Raw genomic sequence first — 23,194 nt, forward strand, 5'->3', positions numbered from 1 at the left:
ACCCACTAACCCACCTCTCCATCTCACTTTCAGAGCCGCCAGAGCGCCAGGGGACCACTCCGGTGGTGATAGTGCGTGGTACAAATGTCCTTTAACATTAACATCAACATGTTAAAAAAACTTTTTGGCAGATATATCGTAGGGCTATTTTCATGACCCACAGAGATGCTTTCTACTGACCTTTTCAATCTTGTTGCGGTTGGACTAGAGCATTGTAATTTTAACGGGAGGTTCCTTCCTTTTTGTTGATTGCGTTCTGCAATACACTTTTTTTGTGTATGTACTATATTTCCCTTTTCATTCAAAAGTGGTACATAGTCAGAGTTTCTTCAGTTATTGATGGATTAGGTGCGCGGGACCGGTTATGAAATGGACCCGCATCACATCTTAAAATAATTACTTTCTTTATAGCGTGTTTTTCAATTTTGCATTTTTAAATTGCTCGTGTACTGACCTGCGTGGGTCTTGGCTGCTTTTTGAATAGAGCTGCACTGTTATTGGGATGTGGGTAAAGATTTGTTGTCCACCGTTTTAGTCGGCGTTAGTTTTCTATTGCCCTCTTTTCTTTGTACCTATTTTTAAAGACACGAAAGCGATATTTAAATTATTTCAACATGTCGCGTGTACAAAGTCCATTAAAATGCGAACGCTAGTGGCTCGCAGCATGTTGCTGCAGTGTCTTTCTATTAAAGGACCTAGCAGGGTGCTTGTTGTCCGAAGCAAAGGGCCAAATTTTACCTTCTTATCGCGTGTTGTTGTGCAACATCCTTCCGGCGTCCGCGCTTGCAAATCTCCGGTGTGAGGTAGATATTCCCAAGATAGTTTGTATTTTTGTCTTCCGGGTGTCTTGTGATGACGTAGGCACGTGTTGGCGTGCTTGGTCTGCTAGGCAGGTGGTTTTCTTCCAGCTGCCATGTTGGATGAGTAAGTAAACGTATGTTTTAGGATCAATTCCTTCCACAGATATAAAGCCGGGGGTCACGCATTCCTAGTTCGTTACTCGGAACGTTTTTTTAGTCATATCCATCATACCCAATGAGTCAATGTTAACCATGTGATATTGATTTACATTTATATTTTTTTATTTTATACCTGGATACACTGAAGCCTCAGCTGAGTCTGTTAATTTTTCCTTTTTCCATCGCGTGTCATGTACTGCTGTATTTAAGTAGCTATCCCTCAGCCCTAAATTGCATAAGCCCTTCATTCTTTTTGTAGCAGTGCATCCAATAGTTCCCCATTGAAAACCCCAAATTGGCAGTGTAGTTCAGCCATCTCCCCATAGAAGAATCTCTTGTTTGCCTGTGTATGTTCGCATATCCCCATTGAAAAAACCCTCATTTCACTGTAAATCCTGAGTATTTTTATAAGTAAATCAATTAATTCCCACATTGAATTTCACAGGATCGGGATTGTTAGCATTCGAAAACCAACAATCATTTTCCCAATGTTGTTAATTGTTATAGTCCTTAATGTGTTGACCAAAAGAATGACTCCCCTCGTGAGCTGAAAACCCAATTTGTCCCTGTGTCTAAATTATGCCCAGCTAAGCGAATTTTCATTTGCCAGTTTAATTCCTATTTGCATCTGTCCTATTAAACCGAAACAGTTGTTCCCATTGGGAGCAATCTCTTTGCCCAAGGCCTACCTGTTAGTTGACCCTGAATTTCACTGAAGACGTGCCTTTCTCCTTGTTGAAAGCATGCCTGTCATTTGTGATTTGCATTTTCGTTTTTCTAAAAAGGTTGCTTCACCTTTGAAAAAGCGTTTTTCCTAGAGTATTCATTCCCCTTCCTCCATCATACTCTGAGCGCGGATTCTGAATTGCATTTGCTTAGTTTTTCAAGGCTTACAACTTGCCGGTCATTTCCAGCCCGAGCAAAAATTGGGTGATTTCCATTTCCGTTTTTTCTAAAAATGTCACTTCACCTGTTTAAACCAGTTTTTCCTACTTTATATCTTTTCCCCTACTGTACCATGATCACAGAGTTTGAATTGCATTTCCTTTTATTTTTTTCATGTTTTGCCTATATTAAAATTGAATTTCCTATGTGTGCTAGCTAGTTTGTTTTGAAGCCCTATTTGTCTTGTAGTGTAAGCAGTCCGAAGTTCCTTGTGTGCTGTACCATAGCAGTAGTATTAAATCATTGAAAACCCATTTTTCCATTGCACTCCAAAACAAAATTTCCCCCTCTTTACTGGTTCCCCATCGGGAGTCTGGGCACCACCCCAAAACCGATTTGTTCCTTGTATTCTTACCCCTGCCACTGCCTTCCATTCAAATGGATTCAAACCAATTGTCTGGGGGGTGGAGTATCACAGTGGGGGTGGGGGTGTGCTTAACCTTGCTGCAATCATTTGAGTGGTATTGTTTTGTATTGCTTTCCATAAAACAAAATAGGAGTGCCATCACAGTAGCTCTTATCCTGGTTACTTTCTATAGGTCTGTGCATTTGTGTTGCCACAACATTAGTGGCTGTCATCTATTTGTTCTGATTTGATATTAAAATAATACATTAATAAAGTATTCATTGACAACACACCGGCCTGGTTCCTGGTCTATAGTGACAAGGGATGTTGGTGGAGGTTAGTTGCGAGACGAGTTGGAGGCCTACTCAAAAGAATCCATAGTATAGTAAAAATAAATAGCTGTTATTGTGCGCCACATTCGTTGTAGGGGAAGGAGTTCACTGGCTGGCATGTGCCGTGTAATAAATCAAACCGTGACATAAGCCAGACACAAAATAGGACAAAATAGACACCGCAGCCCAAACATTCCCACACTTCCACCCTCACATCAATGAGACCGCATCGTAACCCGCCACACACTTCCACCCACAGATCTACACAGAATTATTGATTACATTTATATAACGCAAAAACGATGAGGTATCATAGAATTTGGTAAAAGAGAGGAGAGGAGCAAAAAGGAGAGATACAATAAAGGGATACAATACAATGATTTGTTAATTCTTATTTTTTAAAAACCCCGGTTTTTACATGTTTTTTTTTCAATCCCCTGTACGATTTTTCATTCCCAATGTCTGCAGGGAGGGTGTTCCATAGAGTTGGTGCAGTAACCTCAAAGCTGGTGCCTCCTGCCCTTTTGATCTTGTAGTGGGGGGGGATCCGGGTGATAATGGAGCCGGATCTGAGCACGCGCACCAAGTGTTTCTGAGAGAGACTCATTGAGGTAGGTAGGTGCCTCTTTGCCGATGCACTTGCGGGCAAGAGTTTTAAAGTCAATCCGGGCTTTGATTGGTAGCCAGTGTACCGCATGCCTGCTTGCAGAGATGTCAGATCGATGTAGACCAAGGGCAGTTTGCAGGGCTTTATTTTGTATTAGTTGGAGTTTAGCAATGTTAGTAGCTGAGGCGCCCATAAGAAGTACATTTAAGTAGTCCAGTTTGGATAAAATCAATGCTCGAGTGAGCGTGAGGCAGTTGCTTGGTGCCAGGAATTGTCTGTTCAGTGAGAGATGCTGGGAGGTATAGACCGTGGGAGAGGAAACTGCATTAATATGCCTGGTCATGATCAGCTCTGCATCTGGGTGGACCTCCAGGGTTTTAAACGTGTGTCAGGACTGGGATGACGGTGCCGTTGATGCAGAAGGAGTAGAAGGAGGAATCGAGGTTTTTACACCAGTAAGGTGAGCCCACACGGAGGGGCTTGTTTTTTGTCATTTAGATAGCGATTATGTGTGGCCATCCAATTTTGAAGGGTGCTATACACTGTTGATTATGATGGTTTCTTTGGCTAAGTTGCCTGAGATGGGGATGAGTATTTGGATATAGTTTGCAAAGTTAGTGTATGACACCCAGAGAGTCAGGGAGGTCGAAGAGGGGCTTAGTATAAGCATTTTACAGTGTGGTTGAGAGGCAGAATCCTTGAGGGACACCTAGAGGGGATGGGATTGGCGGCTGCCTCACCAATGAAGACTCTAGTGGTGCATTTGCGGAGGAAGGTTTGTATCTAGGATGTGGCTTCCGGTGAGAAATTTAAGTGCAGCGGAGGTGTTAACAGAGCATGTCATGGTCGACTAAGTCGAAAGCAGCAGAGAGGTCTAAGAGTAGGAAGATACCTAGGATGCCAGAGTCTGTGATATCCATTTGGCTTTTGAAGTCCAAAGCGGCTGTTTCACTGCTGTGTCTATAGCGGAAACCTGATTACCTCATTCCAAGCAGGTGGTTTAGCTCAAGGTATCGTTGGACTTGTGAGTTATGTTAATATAACTTATAAAGCGCTTTATTAAATTGAGAATAAACTAGTACTTTGCCACATTCGTCTTTCCGGTTATTTGATCCGAGATCTTTATTGGTAATTCCATCTAGCACAAGAGATGCTTCAAGGTGCTAGAGCACATGTTGGTAGCAGAGGATGGTTCATGTCTGATCGACCTAGACGAACGAGTTACTTACCAACTGGCAACGTTCTTTCGACTGGATGTTCCTCCAGCGCATTCCACATCTTTGATATGTAATGTTCACAGCTGTGCACTTCGGAAACTTTTCGGCAGAGGGCGTCCTGCATCGATGGCGCTGGGTCCATGTTCCTCGAAGGCCTCCGTCGAAGGCAACGTCACTGGATGTTATAAATAGGACGCATGGCACTCGTAGCCTCAGTTTAAGTTTTTTCCCCCAGAACCTGTGGCACCAGTCTGCTGCCTGCTGGACTGCACTTAGCCTATCGGAAAACGGAAGCTGCAATTGCATACGAAATTATCCTGCGGGGCAGGCTGGGAGGGCAATGTGGAATGCGTTGGATTAACATCCAGTCGAAAGAACGTTACCAGTTGGTAAGTAACTTGTTCTTCGAATGTATTGTGTCCTCCAACGCATTCGATATCTTTGACAGACTCCCAAAGTAGTACCAGTAAATAGAGGAGGGAAAAGAATTTAGAGTAGCCAATCAGATTGCGAAATAAAGAACCGCCTTCCCAAAGGCCATATCCTGACCCTGGATTGTATCCAGGGAATAATGTTTTACAAAAGGTGTGGATGGAAGCCCAAGTAGCGGCACCAAATATTCCTAATAGGAACACCCAGCTGGAGGGCGGTGTTAGTAGCCACGCCCTAGTGGAATGAGCTCTCAACACATCAGGATGGTCCTTACCCGCCAATCGATAGCATTCCGAAATGGTGAGGATAATCCACCTGGAGAAGGTCTGTTTGGTAACAGCCTGGCTCAATCGGTGTCCAGCATATACTACAAAGAGTTGATCGTCCACTCTGACCCTGGACATCCTAGAAAATGTAAAAGCTGAGAGCTCTCCTAGGATCCAACCGATGGAGTCGCTCCTCTTCCTTGCCAGGATGAGGAGGAGGGTAGAAAGATGGAAGAACCACCTTTTGACTCAAATGGTATTCAGAAACTACCATAGGTAGAAAGGAGGGACGTACTCGCAGAACAACCCTGTCCTTGCGAAACACAGTAAAGGGTGGCTTAGATGAAAGTGCCTGCAATTCGCTCACTCTGGGAGCGGAAGTAATCGCAACTAAGAACACAGTCTTGAAGAACATTCTTCAGATGAGCACTTAAAGATACAGCGCCACCAGGTAATCTTTAATAGTTCCTACTTGAAGGCCCCTGTGAGCCAAAGAAAGTAAGAAAGACACCAATAGGAATGGAGCACTGAAAACTCCTCCTCCCCATCGTCCCCATCGTCCCCTCACCCCACTTCTCCTCCCTACCCCCCACAGATGGACATTTCCAGAAGGTCCGGGTACCACACTCTCCTGGCCCAATCTGCAGCAATGAGGATCATGTGGGAACCGAACCTCTGCAACACTTGAGGAAACGTGTACAGCAGTGGGAATGACCAATCCACCACGAACGCATCTCCTAAGGCTCTTGGAGGAAATTCCCTTGAGCAGAATCTCTCGCACTTCCAGTTGACACTGGTGGCGAAAAGATCCACTTACGGGGTTCCCCAAAGGGCGAAGATCTCCTGAAGGACTTCCTGAGCCAACTCCCACTCGTGGGAGGCCGCGCTCTGCCTGCTCAGAGCGTCTGCCGCTGCATTGTCGTTTCCGGCCAGATGAACTGCCGAGATCAAAATTTCCTGCTGGATGGCCCAGAACCAGAGTTGCATTGCCTCTCTGCACAACGGAAGTGACCCTACCCCCACCCCCTTTTTTGGTTAAGGTAATACATGGCCACTGTTGTCCGTCATGATCAGGACACTTACCCCGTACAGAGGGCAGAAACGCCTTCAGGGCTAGCCAGATGGCCCTCGGCTCTAACAAACTGATGTGGAGTCTGGACTCCGACGGAGACCAGCGACCGCTGGCGGTCCAGTCGTTGGCATGAGCGCCCCATCCTGTGAGGGAAGCATCCGTCACCTCCGGCCATGGTTGCCAAAACTGTTCCCCCCTCATCAGGTTCCCTTCGTTGGCCCACCAGAGAAGATCCTGAGAGACCGAGAATGGAATCTGAACAGGATCCGACATCTTGCCTGATAACTGCACCCACTGCAGGGATCTCATCCACAGCCTGGCCTCTGGCACCAGAAAAATGCAGGATGCCATGAGGCCGAGCAACCTTAAGAACTCGAAAGCCGGGAGACACTGGGCATGTTGAAACTTGTCCACCATCTGCACAATGTGATGAGCCCTTACCTTGGGAGGCGAACACTTCCAAGGAAGTGTCCAACACAGCCCCGATGTACTGGAGCTGTTGGGAAGGTGTCAGGTGCGACTTCTTGAAATTCAGGGAGAAGCCCAGCCTGTGAAGAGTGCAGCAGGTGACACTGAAGTGATCCAACACCAGCTCGGGAGAGCGCACCCGGATCAGCCAGTCGTCCAGGTAGGGGTAGACATAACTTTCCCCCCTCGCCTGAGGTATGGTGCCACCACCACCATGAGCTTGGTGAAGACCCTCTGGGTGGAGGTCAATCCGAACGGCAGGACCCGAAACTGAAAGTACAAGTCGCCAGTGCAAACCTCAGGTACTTCCTGTGCGCGGGATGGATCGGCACATGGAAGTAAGCATCCTTGAGGTTCAGAGACACCAACCAATCCTGAAGTTGAAGGGCCTGGAGGACTTAAGAAAGTGACTATCTTGAACTTATCCTTCCTGAGAAGTTTGTTCAACCAACGCAAGTCCATGATGGGTCTCAATCCCCAGTCTTTCTTTGGCATGAAAAAATAAGGGGAATACCATTCCTTGTTCCTCTCCGCTACAGGCACCAGTTCTATACCGCCTTTTCCCAGCAGGCTCAAAATTTTATGTGCAAGGAGCGAATCCGAAAGCTTCAAAGAAAGTTTCCCCGGTGCATTTTCGTGAGGTCGCTGAAGGAAGGGAAGGCAGTAGCCGTGTGCAATGGTATCCAGAACCCACGCATCTGAAGTAATGGCACGCCATTATTTGAGATGCTGAGACAGCCTGACCCCAACCGGCGAACCATGGGACATTGCCTCACGACTGTTTGAAAGTGGCTGCGGCAGTGCCTGACGGCAAAGGCAGCTGCCTGAGCGGCTTTGGCACCACGATTTGCCCCGACCACCACAGGTACTTTTTCGCTGGCCCTTTTGACTGGTGGCCCCTCTTGTCCTACCAAAGGCAGAGTAGTAACGAGAGGAACCTCCCCTCCACTGCTGTCCCCTAGGACGAAAAGGCAGAGCTTGACGCACCGCGGCGCTTAAAGATTTTGCCGCAGCTTTTGAGGTCTGCAACCTCTCGAGGCTCTCGTCAGCCTTGCTGCCAAACAAATGTGTGCCATCAAAGGGCATGTTGAGAAGACTGCATATCCGGAACAAACTCAGACTTCCGCAACCACGCAAATCTGCGGATAACTATGATCGCAGCCATGGACCGGCTAACACTGTCGGCCGTATCCAAACCCGACTGAAGGGATTCACACATGGCATCCTTGCCGTCCTGCACAAGAGCAAGCAACCCATCCCTTTCTTCCCCCTCGGGAATATTCTCAGCCACCAAAGAAACAATTCCACAGAGTGTGTGAAAACCTTGTCAAGGCACACGTGGAGTTGGTCGAGTTCAGGGCCATGCTCCCAGCAGAAAATACCTTCCGGGCCCAACCGTCAAAGCGCTTGTGCCTAGCCGGAGGGGTGGTAGGATACGCCGCCTGCCTCGAGGTGGCCGTAGCCGCCTGAACCACCAAGCTCTCGGGAGTGGGGTGAGTAGATAGATAGCTGGGGTCGCTAACGGAAGGGCGGTATTTCTTGGTCAAAGGCTTAGCAACAGACGTTAGAGATTCCGGGGACTGCCAAGCAGCTGCCACCCTTTTATGTAAGGTAAAATGAAATGGCAAAACAGGGTCAGAGGACGTACCTTGATCCAAGATGTCCGTCAGATCATCCTGCATAAAGTTTTCCAGAGGACTAGACCAGCCCAGATACTCAGACTCGCGCTATGAGTCTCCTATAAGACGACTCTGCATGAGCCCCAGGCTCACATCTACCAAATTCCATTTCCGGTGAAGTGTCCAGTCCACTTGCATCATGGAGGGACTACCTCAACTCCTCCAACTGACTGTCTCCAGAAAAAAGTGGAGCATCATCAAGGTCACCAGGTTCCTCCTCCTCTTCATATATATCATCCAGAGGGGGTTGAAACCCAGGTCTCGGGACAGAAGAGGGCTTGGAGGCCCAAAACTGGCCTCACAGACTTCGATGTAGCCTTCCTTGGAGGAACCATGATCTCCGGCTACTCCAGCGGCAAATTTTGAGAAAAAATCCCAGAAGGCGGCGATAGCGTTGAAGGCTTTGACGTCGAGAGCGTCGACAACCTCGACGTTGTGATCGCCAAAAGGCTTCGGCTTCGACACAGGTGCCGACGGTGCCGTGGGCTGATACGACAGCAAGGCATTGATGTCCCAATCAGACGACAGCGCCAAACGAGTCGACGCCGGCCCCAAGCCCTCAATAGGTTGGAGCAGTCTCACTGGAGAAGAGGATGGAGAGCTAGAGAGACGTCTCTTGCGACCTTTCGATTCCATGTCCGTAGGGGACCTCAACGGCTCCCGTTGTGTGTTGTGTTGCGAACCAGAGCCCGGAGGCGTGCGATACACGGAATGAGACCGATCCTGGCCTGATTCGTCAGAAGGCGCGATCGGACCCATGTCCTGCAATTGAAAAATTGCCATCATGGATTTCTTAAACGCCGCCCATTCCTCCGGAGTTGAGGACTTCGTAGGGCACATAACCTTCCTCGAGGCACCATCCTCCGAGGACGACGGGGAAGGCGACCAGTGATGGCGCTTCCTTGAGTGCAGGGACAAGGAAGACGAGTGGCGGGAACCACTCGGAGACCGATATCCCCGGGAATCCTTCCGACGCGGAGAATCACCCCTCAAGTCATCAGTGGAAACCCCTGTAGACTTGGACTTAGAAGCACAGGACTTAACCTGCTTCCAGTCCCTACCAACCTCGAGCTTCCCCTTCTGCTCCTGCAAGGCGCTGGCAGTCAGCGACTGGCATTTGGAGCAGTTGTCGGTGTCGTGCGACTCGCCCAGGCACCACAAACAAATGCGGTGGGGGTCGGTGAGCGACATCTTCGACTTGCAGTCCCGGCAGACCTTAATGCCAGACTGCGGAGTCGGAGGGGTCGAAGAGAAAGACATCTTCTACAAAGGAAACACATGAGGCTCGAGTCTCATGAAGTTAACACATTTGCAGAAAAAACTGAACTGAGGCTACGGGTGCCGTGCGTCCTATTTATAATAACCTGACACGTCACCCTGGACGGAGGCCTTCGAGGGACATGGACCCGACACAGGACGCACTCTGCTGAAAAGTTTCCGAAGCGCACATCTGTGGACATTACATGTCAAAGATGTGGAATGCGTTGGAGGACACAATCCATTCGAATGCAGAGCTTCCCGTCTATAACGGTGCGCAAAACATCATATGTAAAAAGATAGGGATGGCAGTGTTGGGAGAATTTTCAATTCTTGGTGGATTGATTGTCCACCAACCCAAGGGCAGACTTTGCAGGTCTTCTCTAGTGGAGGCGAATATGGAGATTCAGCACTACAGCAGGGCTTCACAGGGCAAACCAATAATTCAGGAGTTGCAGCAAGCGTCTCTTAAAAGTTCTACTTTGTATTCCTTCATCCAGTGTTCACCTCTGCCTTCTGTCTAAAATGCCTCGCCTATTATGCAGGTTTCTCCCATTCATTTGCAGCCTAGCTGTCACTCACACAGCAGGGTAGCTGTCCCCCAAGGACAGACAGCCAGCCAATCACCTTTGGGTGCATTCCTGTAACCAAGGAGACTAAGCACAGGGAGTTTCAGGCACCTCCCTCACTTCCTGCCCTGCCAGACATACTGGAGCTAGAGGCGGGCTTCACCAGTGAATCCTGCAAAAGACAAAACTAACAAAGGGACCAAACCTAGTTTAGCGCGCAGAGTAAATCTCAAGAAGGACCTTTGCAACAAGAAATGGCGAAAAAAGGCGGCTGGGGCCATTTTGACAAAATGGGCACCCAAGGGTGCTTTACCTAAGCTGCAATTGCAGCCCGCGGTAGAAACACTCAAAGGTAGGAAAAAGTAAACCACTGCCACCAGCCATTAATTGGAGAAAGGGTAACATAAAAATGTTACATGAGAAACTAGGGGATACGAAGTAACCCCTCCAGCACCCTATTGTAAGATAGTGTGTGCTGGGTCTAGAAAGTTACAAATGTAAGTAAAGTCAATTTCACTTCACTGCTCTTGGAAACGGTAGTTTAACCAAGAGAAGGTATTTAAACCTTTGGGAAAATCTAAGAGTCTTCCCTGTGCCACTGCACTGAAGGTGCTGTGTGTCACAATGCAAAGACGATGCCTATGGAGTTTGTCAGACTCCAAAGTCAAAAGAAACAGAGTATAAATCACAAAAGAATACACAAGCATTCATTTGTTCATACATTTTTAGAAATGGTGCAATGGTTATTGACAGAGCAGACATCAAGTATGGCTGTAGTTCTTGAAGTACTTTAACCATTTCTTCAATTCCAGCGTGAGGCTCCACGATTCTTGTATAAGCTTTGGAGTAAGTGTGCCATACGTTTGGGACAGCACGTTCCATAAATGAAGAATCTGAGGATGAATCGTCTGAGCAGCCAGGCCTATCACAAGAGGGGTAAATGTGAGCTGTAGAGCTGTACAAATGAAATCCGCAAATACAAGTAGCAAAGTAACACTTACACTCAAGGTTTCTTTTATAAATAGTTATTTATTTTACATCCATTTCTAAATAAGCGTTCTTTAAAAAGGCACTTCGTGTAACATTGTAAATATACTTTAAAAATAATCTTCAGAATCAAGACAAGTTAGTGGATAATCTTTGGATACGCTTCTTACACAATTTCCACACCCTGAGGTCACTTCAATCAAAAGGACAATAATGGCATTTATATAGCCCACTAGTTATACTTTGTAAATTCTGAGGTTGCAGAAAGGAAAGGTTTAAGGAAGGAAAAAGTTTAACAGATTCTCAGTAAATGTGATGACAACTAAATCGTCCAATGAAATCTAGACAAGCCTTTCCCAGCAATAACAGTCACAAACAAGTTACCACCTATGAGGGACAAACAATATCAAAGTCAATGGACTATTGGAGTCTTCAGGGAGCCAGGACAGCCAAAGTCAATTGGAACACAGTCTATGGAGCTGAGGCACTTCTTAGAATCAAAGCCTTGCATAAAGTTATAGACTTTTAGGGTCACAAGCTGCCAGTGAAAAGAGTTGTAATCAACTCTCAAAGTAAGCCACTGCAATTCCTAACTGAGAAAAACACAGCTAAAAGACAATGAGTTAAGTACCCCAGGTCTAAACAGTACCTATGGTTTGAAGCAGAGTGGTCCAGCAGGATTCTGTCTTGCTACAGCGGTGCAGACACTATGTTCCTGAGACTCAGTCATGGGGACAAGACGGAGGACATCTGGAGGGCTCCTGCGGCTGTACTTGGGTGGTCATCAGCAGCTACGGGCTCTTTTCGGTTCAGCAGCACTTTGCAGTTTCAGTGCTTAGTAACAGCACCACTGCGGATCTCGGATACCGGTTGGGCTTCCTTCACTCCTTGGGTCCTGCACTCTCGAGCTCTGGGTTTCTTGCTTCTGGAAGGTCCTTGGGAAACTCCTGGAGCTTTTTGTAACGCTCACCTGGTTACCACGGAGGCGCGGCGTCAAAGGCGCAGAACTCTGAAGATGGACAGGAAGGGCCCCTCTATTCTGGCTTCCCTGGCTCGTTGGATACCCTCCTGTGCGTGAAAAGGGAGTATTACCAACTGTGGAACAATGCTCAAGCCTCCCACTCCCTTCCAACCCTCCACGATACCTCCTCCACGATTCCCCGTGAAGCCTCACCTTAGGGTTTGGAAGGATGAGCTCTCCATCCTGCTTCTGATGCAGGGGCGCGTTGAAACCCAGTTAATTCACTGGATTGAGGATTCAGGTAAGGCGCTGTAAAAGTTCTGTTCAAAAGTTAAAGCTTAATAATAATGTTCGTTGTCTAATTGCAGCAAGCGCTAATGCCTTTTTCCCCTTAGGGGCCGGGGTTCGGAGTGCCGGAGATATGGCGCCGACCCGAAGTGAAACAGTTCTGGATGAGCGCTCAGGTAATGTCTTTGCATTCGCTCATTCAATGTCTTTGTCTTTTTTCCCCATAGGGGCCGGGGTCCGGAGATGCCAGGAAGCGGCAGGACCCGAAATGCAGTGGGAATAATCCAACAGGTAAGACTTAAAAGGAAACTGAGCTTTCCTTATTCCTTTTCTCCCTCTCACCTTTGTTCTTGTCTTTTTTCCTCTAGGCGCCGGGGCGTAGCTGAATCCGGAAGATCGCTGCTGAAGATGGAAGCGCCTTGCAAAGGTGAGTAAAATGCAGCGCTGCAGCGATCGAAACGAAATGCCTTTAAAATGATGTCTTCCTTTTCAGGGCCGTTGGAGAAATGACTCCGGGATGCAGATTTAGCAGGTAAGGGCTTTTCTTCTCCTATTCTCTTCCTTTCTCCCCTTGCAGGTGTTCCAGGGTGCTGGAAGGCGTGGCTGAAGTCAGGATGCAGGAGCTGACACGGTGAGCGTCCAGCTGCTAGGTGCAGAACAACGCGAAGCATGTGTGGCTGTTCGGGTGGGGTTTAAATAGCCTTGGAAGAAGTTCCTGGTATGTATCCTTCCACCAATCAGGTATGTATCCTTCCCCGACCACACCCGGGTGGTGAAGTAGTCCTACAGGTTAAGTAGTCCCATTCAGGCCTCAAGAGGGCCTGGATGAAGCAGCAAGGTCTGCATCAGGTAAGTGTGCACCCAAGCACTTAAACACATATCCTCTTCTATGAGCCTGGCGCCTAAGGCGCCAGGACTGGGGTCCACTATGAGCCTGGCGCCTAAGGCGCCAGGACTGAGTCCAAAGGGCCCCGACTTGGGCCCGCTGAGACTTCCCTGGGGAAAATGATGTCTGCCTCTGGGGTTGCTGGGCCCGGCCTGGCTCCTTAGAGGTAGGCATCATGACACTTTTGAGCGGATTTCAGACGTTTCACTAGACTATGGATTACTCGACACCTGGCACCAGTTCTTGCAGCAATGAAGTACAGCCAGTCGGGGAAGATGGTGCAGGTGATTAGTCTCAGTGTTAGTTGGTCCCACTAACCAAGGGAAGAAGTCATCCCTTGCGGTGCATCTGTCAGATTGAAAAAGGAGTTTCAGCACAGCAGCAGGGCTTCACCTGGCAATTCAAGGGTCCATGAGGATGCAGCAAGCTTTGTTCACGGTTTGTCGGGTCTTTCTCCCAGTGGTCAACTGCCTCTAATCCTAAAATCTGCGCCTTCTAAGCAGGTTTCTCCCAATCATGCACAGCTTACACTGTCAATCATACAGCCAATCAGTACTGATTGCATTCAGGCATTCCTAGAGACAAAGGACAGGGGAGTTTGGGACCCTCCCTCACATCCTGTCCTTCCTGACACACTGGAGCCAGAGGCGGGCTACATGCCGAAGGGGGGCCAAAGGCAAGACCAACAAAGAGCTCAAACCTGGCTCAATGCACAGAGTAAAACCCAAGAAAGACCTCACAAACAGGAAATGGCAAAAAAAAGAAGACCGGGGCCATATTGACGAATGGTCACCCAAGCGTGCTGTACTGCAGCGGAGGGTTCAGCCTGCGGTAGAAAAGCACAAGGGTAGGAAAAATGAAACCACTGCCATGCAGTAATGTAATTTCTCCTCATCCACCTTGTAACCTTTATGGGCCAACAATGTCAAAAGCGTAATAGAGTCTTTTCTGCACTCCTCGTCATCTTTCCCGCAAAACAGGAGATCATCCACATATTGAAAGATCGTGCTCTTTGTGACGATATTCCCCAGATCTTCATGTAGAATTCTGTTGAATATACTTGGGCTCTCCCAGGATCCCTGAGGTAATCTGCAATGCTCATTTATTTTCCCTCCTAGGGTGAATGCTGTCAAATATTGGACTCCGGGTCCAGTGGGACAGAGAAGAATGCGTTCTTTAGGTCCACCACTGTAAAACATGATGCATCTTTTGGTATACTACACAGAATTGATGCAGGATTTGGGACTAATGGAAATTCTTTTTGTATGACATCATTAAGAGGGTGTAAGTCCTGGATCATCCACCACGCCCCACCCTTTGCTTTCTTGATGGGGTAGATGCAAGTATTACATGGTGAATTTGAGGGCATTATTATTCCTTGCACCAGCAGTGCATATATTGTTTATCCCTTCTTCTGCTTCTCGGGACAGGGGATATTGTTTTACTCGGGGCAGAAATGCCCCTGGTTTGAGTTTTATTTTTACTGGCGTCACCTCACGCAGCAGACTCGCATCATGTGGGCCTGTGGTCCACAGTTCATGTGGCACCAGTTGCATATCATTGAAAAAGTAAGGTGGCGCCCCTACCACTGCCATTAACTGTACTGGTACTTGTCTTGTTTGTATAATGTTATCGCAGGGGGTCACAATCTCCATTACTATATCCCCATCACTGTCTGAATCAGTAAAAAGGTCCTCATTGGACAAATCTCACAGTGCAAGATTAGTATTAATGCACAATACTGTTCGCTAATCACACCCATGTATGTCCATTCCTATGACCACTATTTTTTTGCGCAGACACCACGTATGACAAGCCCGTGTGCCACCCTGTTTCACCCATGCAGCTAATCCCTTTGAAGGGACTATAAATTCACTCCTGTTGTATGCCACGCGATTGATTGTATATAATTAAATAAGGCAACCCTCACCCATTCCCGACTGCATACAGAGCAGCCATGAATTGTAGGTTTACTCCTCTCACCACCGAGAAAGTAGTATTGGTTGTTACAAACTACACAAAGCAATGTATGATATCAATTTATATATGCAATGATTTTCTAAATATGTACGATTTTCAACATATTCAAGTAGTATCTCAGTATGTATGGTTTATTATGATGTATTGCAATTGTATATAGTGTCTCCCGTATCATTTGTATAACCCCGCAAGCATTGAAATCATGTACCCCATATTGCAAGTAAAGATTTGCACACCTCTTAATGACCCTATACATACACTAACCTATTTTCTACCTCATTCATATTATTCATGTGTACTCCGCGCAAAATATACGATATATGGTACAACAAGCTACAGGGCCTTCTCTCCTCTCTCCTGCAACGCCGCATGCCCAGCCCCCACCTTTCTCCCCAATCTGGCCAGGCTGAGATGTAAAGCCTTGGTTCTACCAATGATGAGATTCTATGATTGTAACCCCTCACCCGCCCCCTGAGCCAGCACTAGGTGTTCACCCTCTTGGGCCCGAAGACTCCTCTCATCCCATCACCTCTTGATGTAATGGCCATGAGCCCTCTGACTGGATAGTATCCCGGTCCCCCCCACCCTCCGACCCTGACTGACCACTGTGGCCATATATTTATTCTTGTACTAATATACTATAAAGATGTCCCCCCGCTAGATCTAACGGAGGAAAAAGATGTATCCCTGGAACGTGCCCCCTGATAAGCCTCTTGAACCCGTGAAAGCTGCTCACCTATTGCTCACCCCATTGTTAGGCAGAATCCTGGGCAGTGGCCTTAGGGACCACTACACAAGATTAAGACTACAGGTGGTAGTAAAATTTCACCTTTGGTACAAGCCTGTACTACACAGAGTGGTAGCAGGAGCGGAGCAGCCAGACGTATCTCAAGAGCAAATGAGCAGTAGTAGAGATTGCACAAAGGACCACAATTACAGTGACTCAAGCAAACACGGACTCAAGGATTCTGGTTAAAAAGCAAAAGTACATTTATTCTTAGACCATCTGTTCACAAAACAATTCACGTCTATTAAATTAAAACTACATTTCAAATACACTACAAACAACCAATTCCTCTTGTTCCAGCAAATTCAAGGTAAGTACATTGGGTTTTGACAAACCGGTGATAACGAACAGAGCAACCGTGGGTAGAAATGCAACCGAAGTTAAATACACTTCGCAAACAGAATTAAAACAAGGGAAAAGTGGATAAAATCATAGGCAATACTTTGGTGAAGGCAATAGAATCAGAGGACTGGTTCACAGATGCAGATAAAAGTCAATAGGCCTGCGCCAGTGTCAATGGAGCAGATGCTCTGTTGTCGAGGATCACACGGTACAAACAGTTCGAGATTCAAGAGGCCAGGAGTACTAAGATAGTGTCAACGGGAGGCAAAAAAAAGAGGGAAGGAAGAAAGGACAAGCGTTCGTGGAGGAAAAGGCCCCCCCCTCCATACCCTGGGACTGACTGTCTTTACTCCGGTAGGTTTTATTTGCCAGCACTTTTATATACATTCTTTCTCGTGTCTTTCTCTAAGATCCTAACCCAGGTCGGGGATCCTTTGTTCATCCTTTTGGCGGGCTTCTGCCAAGAAGCCCTCATTTCGGCGCCACTGAGTCTGGGGTGGACCCATTGTGTGGGAGGGGGAGTAGGCCCCCTGGATAGGGTTGCCTCAGCAACCCATGTCGCACTCTGCCCTGATAGGCTGGAGGGTCTCCCACCAGGATGACCAGACTACTGTGTGAGTGACAGCTAGGCTGTATGAATGGGGGTCTTTTTGCATAAAAGCAGGATCCTGATGACTGGAAAGAGCAAGACGTCACCACTGGAACTAAGAAGCCGAAGAGGAGAGAATCCAAAGACATCTGAAACGACAACCACCGGTGAAGCCCTGCTGCAGCGTCTCACCACTTTTCCCCTCACGACGAGAGAAGATCATCTGCAAGAGCCTTCTTCCCTTGAGCTGGTGGGGCTAACCAGTTTGCCAATCGCCTTCCAGGACCTGCCTTGGTCGAATCGCCAGTGCCCTGCACTCGGAGACCAGATAGCCGGGCACCCGTCCACCCGGACCAAAATTTAAAGGAGTACCTTTTATTTCGTTTGGCAGCACCGCGGCTGGCTTCATCCCTGGGCAGTGCAGTAACTCAAACCTTCCTTCACGACGAGAGCCTCTCTTCCTCTGCTGTATCTCCGGAACTGCAGGAACTGCCAGGAACCACCGCCACTGCAGGAGCCTATTCTACCTTTTAAGGTAGAATTGTTCCGCCAGGCCTCCCTTTTCATTGGGGACTGCTAAAGGTGTTTTAAATCCTTTACTTATCTACTGGGTTGGCCGCGCCTATCAACTAAAATTGTCTTTCACCGTCTGCAACCACCTATTCCAATTGTTTAACAAAGACTTGACTACAGCTACAAGAACATTTTGCTCCTGGGCACTTTGCCCTGTACCACTGACTCTGGCACAGGCCTATTGACTCTGGCTAAATCTGTTACAACTGCCTTCTCTAGATTGTGTCTCACCTAGAAATGTGTTGGTGCACCTAACTCTTATAACCACCTTTTCCTTCCCTCTTTTCAAAATTCTGAAGTGCCATTTTGCTTGGTTTTCACCTCAGTATTATACACGCTAAAGTACTGCCTTGCCTAAACTTGTTCACAATCTTATTGGGAAGTGTTGCTAGGGTGTTTAAGAGTATATTCCTGTACGACTTATGCTTTCCCTCCCTTGTGAGAAATTGTTAGAGTGCCATTTGTGTTTGGTTTTCACTGTGCCATTTGGCTCAGTTTTCACTCTTGCTCAAACTTGTCTACAATTTAATCAGGGAGTTGTGTATACTTTTCTTGACTGATTTTAACTTGCCTTAATAACTGATTGAGGTGTTGAACTAGAAGTGTGTAAAATAAATATATATATTCTTTTTGATACAAAGCTTTGGTCAGTGTTTCCTTGTGCCATAGTATTGTAGTCCTATTGTGTAAACCCTGAATACTGCTCATCTCCCTCTTGCCTTAGCCACAGCTACCAACTATATCTTTGTGGTACAGACTGATACCAAAGGCGATTTATTGCATATAGCTGTAGTCTTAATCTTCTGTAGTGCTCCCTAAGGGAACTGCACAGGATTCTGCCTAACAAGGACGACTTCTCCCTTTGAGTTGGTGGGACCAATCAACTCCCAAGTAAGCCACCGGGACATCCTCTCAAAGCAGCTCAAATTTCCACTGCAGTTGCTGCTGGCACCGGATAGCCCACGAGAAAACCACCAGTTTGTGTGCATTGCTTTTAAGCTGGTCAAGAGCTCCAGGAAGATCCTACAGACTCCCAGGAAGCAGGACTGGCCGAGCCTGAGCCCCCCAACAGAGTGCCAGACCCCAGACGCAAGGAAAGCCCAACTCGACAGCCAGGAACCGCAGTGTTGCTATTTGCGGTAGAAGCGAGGAGCTGAAACACCGAACAGCCACTTTTTTTTAAGTTTGCCAGTTGCAAGCAGTGACCGGCCTATTGCTGTGCGAGAGTCCCCAGAAGTCCTCCCTCTTGTCCCCACAACTGAGCCCCAGGAACAGCGACATCTGCAGAGCTGCACAGGAACAGAAGTCATCTGCTACAAAGGTACTGTAAAGTCTGAGATAACTTACCTGTTCTTGTAGAGTTGCTTGCATCTTCTACTACTCGCAAGTCTAACAGCTTGTGGCCCTACATTGATTCTTCTTTTCTTCAAAGACTTCTAAAACATTGTGCAAAGACTTTTCCTACTTACCTACCAGAAGTGCTTCAGCCCATGTAAGACATTTTCCCATTGACTTTGGCTTAACCTATTATGACTGAATGACTCTGCTTAGGGGATCCAAAAGTATTTGCCTGCTTAAGAATATTTGTAATCTCTTGTTTGTTCTAATAACCTTTTCCTTTAACCAATTTCTAAAAGTATTCTAAATGCAAACAGTAAGATGAATGTCCCCAGCACCCTAGCTATTGAAGTCACCTGAGGGTGTAGGTTGTGTCTGTGGGACATCCCAAAAGGGTCTTCACTAATTTTAGAATATTAAGAGTGTGTGTTTTGAAGTGTATTTGAGTGTTACTCTTATATTGTTCCCTTCTGAAGAAGGCTTACTCTAACTGACTGATAAATGTTTTATTCAAGAAACCTTGAGTGTAAGAGTTTATTTGAATACTTGTCACTGAATCTCTATGTAACTCCCCCCCAGCTCACATTGACCCCTCTTGAGATAAGCTTGGCTGCTCAGCCACACTTCCCACCTGTGTAGTACAGACTTCTACCAAAGGTTGGGTTCCTATTGCCAGGAGGTCAGGGTTGTTGTAGTGCACCCAAAGGGTACCGCATATAATCTTGCCTAACAAGAACTCTCCAAATATAGCCTTGTGGAAGATCTCTGGTGTATCCCGTTTTATCAAAACCAGCACTCCATTCCATTCCATGATACATACACGGTTATGAACATCTACTTCTGTATGCAAAATGTTTATCTTTAATCCCTCTGCTGCATACTTATCTTCCACTTCAGCAGAGAAACGCAGTGATTCATAACAGAAATCGCCTCTGCCGTCTCATCATGTACAAGAGAAAATAAAAAGTTCATGCAAGCCTGGTAAACAAATGTGTGCTGATGGTTCATACCTCTGTGTACTCAACCTCCAACTCATCCTCCTGGCCAATGTCATCATCTTGCACTTCTTCATTCTGAGGCAGCCTGCTGGTTTCCTTCCGAGGTCCATTCCACGTTTCTAATGTCACTGGACCATTGGGTCTGCTGCTGTCCTCATCCTCCCGATACCCTGCAGATGCAGTGCTGCTAGAAACATGAGAACCTTCACTCTGATTGGACATTGCGCTGAGTCGCTTCTCCTGTGTGTCAAAAGACAGGGTTAGGAGTGAAATCAGAAGAGCTCATGTGTCACGGCTGAGACCAAACAGGACGATTGTCAAGTAAATAATGCCATTTTCATTTGTTACTTAGCTGCTCACACGAGTACCCCGAGCAGTTTTGTTATATGGGGTTCACTACCATGAAAGTAAAGGAGTCACATTTAGCCACTGTTAAATTAAATGACTGATGAGCTAGAGGAGACATGGAAGAAAGCTAGTTGATGTCAGCTGAACACAAACATGGATATCACTGCTCGTTAATCGGCATACATCATGCCCCGCCTAAAAAAAAAAATGAAAAAGGTGCACGTGATCCCACCAACTACAGATCTATATAGAATCTACTCTACCCAGTGAAACTTTTGGAGAACTGCATCTACAAAATCCTACTCAATCATGCAGTAATCAACGGAACACTCAACCACCCCAAGTCCTCTTTAGACTGATGAGAGGAACGTAATCAGCACTTTTATCCATACAGGACTACCTTAAAATTAAATGCAGACAACAGTACCCGATTGGGACTCCTACTAGTGGGCACATCAGCCACCTTTGACACAATCAGATACACCACTAAACCAGAGAATGCGGCGTAAAAGACACTGCTCTACAATGGCTAAAATCTTTCGTCACTTACCAGACTGAAGGAACTTAACTACTGTCATTTACATCTAACCCTAAAAACATCTCATGCCGCGTACCACAAGGTTGAAGCCTCTCCCCACTCCTCTTCAACATATACATGTCCCCCTGTTAGGGAGAATTCTCAGAAATGTGCTATTCTCTTCTACCTTAGAGACCCCCAGCTCTCTTTGCTAGACCTTAGGACTTAATTTCTAACCTGGAGAGAGTGAGACCATGTATTTTTCTGTGATTTGGACTCTGCTTCTTTTAACTTTGGAGTCTGACAAACTCCATAGGCATCATCTTTACATTGTGACACACAGCACCTCCAGTGAAGTGGCACAGGGAAGTCTCGTAGATTTCCCAAAGGTTTACATACCTTCTCATTGTAGAACTACTGTACCCAAGAGCAGTGAAGTGAAGTGAAATTGACTTTACTGACATTTTGTAACTTTCTAGACCCCGCACACACTATTATCCCCTTCCAGAAACCTGCAAAAGACACCAATGGGTGCCCATTTTGTCAAAATGGCCCGGTCGTCTTTTTGCCATTTCTTGTTGGAAAGGACGTTCTTGAGATTAACTCTGCAAGCCAAACCAGGTTTGGTCCCTTTGTTCGTGTTGCCTTTGGCGGGATTCACAAGTCAAGCCCGCCTCTGGCTCCAGCAGGTCTGTCGCGTTTTCTGTGCGACAGAGAAACTCTGAAGAGAAAGACTCCTTCCCTTTGGCTGGTGGGAACAACATGTCCCAAGACTAGCTTTGAATTGAGCCATCTCCCGAGGTTCTAGGCGTTTGCAGAGCAGCAGAACCTCCTAAGTTTCACTTTCCTGCTATTCTCCATCACGGCAGTGTTAGTGGGTTGCTCGGTTATAATTTTGTTATATTGACTGTGCATTTATTACTCCTTGTACACTTGTGATTGGGGGCTGATTTGTGTGTTCTGGACTGTGTGGCTGAAAGATGAGCACTCTTGTGTATGCGTGTTGTCCTGCGTGTAGTCTTTTGCAACTACACTTCCCAAGATCCCCTTGGGTACTCAGGCGCTTCAGCGCCAGCGCTTCTGGGACGCACCTGTCATCGCCGCAGCTCGCCGGCTTGCTGGCCTCTGCTCCTGCTAGGCTTGTGATAACCTTGCCCACCTCTTTTGACATCTTCCCAAGTAAGTTGGTTACGCATTCTCTCCCGGCTGCCACTATGTGCCTGGATAAAACAACGCGCTGGAACAATATGAAAGGTTCTAATTTCGCACCGCTGCTGGTATTATCTCTCTCTCTCACTCACTCTACTCAATACACGCTTGTTACATATACATGGCGTTGAAATTGCAGATTTAGTCAATGATCAAACAGCAGACTTTTTTGGTATAACCGAAACCTGGCTTAATTCAAACTTGCCCACCCAAGCCACACTCCACACGCAATGACTATACTCTTTTCAGAGCTGACCGCTCACGAGGCAAAGGTGGCGGAGTTGCACTGATGTGCAAGTCCAGCCTCAAATGCCACGAAATTCCATTTCTCCTGACGGCTGTGAATCATTATGGGTGAAAATAAAAACTTCCCCACACACAGCTCTTAACACACTTCCGATTTACCGACCACCCAAAGACATGCCTCTCTTTGAAGAGCAGCTTGGCGATTTATTGGCTCAAATCTGCCCCACCAAGTGTCCTGTTATTATCATGGGCGATTTCAACCACTGGGCCAATGACCAATTTGACAAAGTGGGCACCAGCCTTAAGGACACCATTACCTCTTTTGGTCTTACTCAATGGATTAACTCTTCTACGCGAAAAAGTGGGCACACTCAACTGGCTCATATCACAAAATACAAACATCTGACATTTTGGTCACGCCCTGCATATGGTCAGACCACTCCCTTATTCAGGTCAATATCACACTACCATCTTCTCCTCCTAAACGTAACACCTACCCCGCGCATACAAAAGATGACCCGTAACCTAAAAAACCTAACGGCCTCTAAATTAGCCACGCTGCTGTCATCCAAGCTTCACCCTTTATCTAACTTTGCTGACCCATCTGAACTAGTCAACCACCTGTTACTTAATATCAATATCAAAGAAGCAGTCAATGACCTTGCTCCCATGAAAATGAAGGCTATTAAGACCGAAACCATAAAGAACACTTGGTTTTCCGACGACATCATCATCGCTAGACAAACAAAAAGAGCTCTCGAAAGAGACTGGAGGAATGATCCGAATCACAACACCTTAACTGATTATAAAAAAATCCATACTAGCCTATAAAAAACGTATTATTGAGGGCAAAGCCACACACTAACAAAAGGATTGTGAATGCACAATCCAATGCTGGCGAGCTGTTCAAAATCCTAGCAGAGTTTCAAGACCAGCCTCCATCATCTGATATCAAAGATAATAATTGGACAGGACATTCATGACTCATTTTTATCT

At 46.7% G+C, this 23,194-nt stretch overlaps 1 protein-coding gene across 27 annotated transcripts in view; it reads right to left on the reverse strand.

Annotated features, from left to right (window-relative positions):
* The window catches only part of SCRIB (scribble planar cell polarity protein), a 1,329,907-nt gene that overhangs the window by 711,902 nt on the left and 594,811 nt on the right, over positions 1 to 23,194 (reverse strand). For all 27 annotated transcript variants that reach the window (XR_011278687.1, XM_069621824.1, XM_069621823.1 and 24 more), the window contains exon 14: positions 19,891 to 20,118. Coding sequence is in view for 26 of the 27 variants with exons in the window: in XM_069621824.1 (XP_069477925.1) it covers positions 19,891 to 20,118 (228 nt within the window). In the remaining variant the exon portion in view is untranslated. The remainder of the gene's footprint in view (positions 1 to 19,890; positions 20,119 to 23,194) is intronic.

This window comes from Ambystoma mexicanum, chromosome 5q, assembly GCF_040938575.1.
Source record: "Ambystoma mexicanum isolate Mex_15411 chromosome 5q, UKY_AmexF1_1, whole genome shotgun sequence".
In the NCBI taxonomy this organism is placed as follows: domain Eukaryota; kingdom Metazoa; phylum Chordata; class Amphibia; order Caudata; family Ambystomatidae; genus Ambystoma; species Ambystoma mexicanum.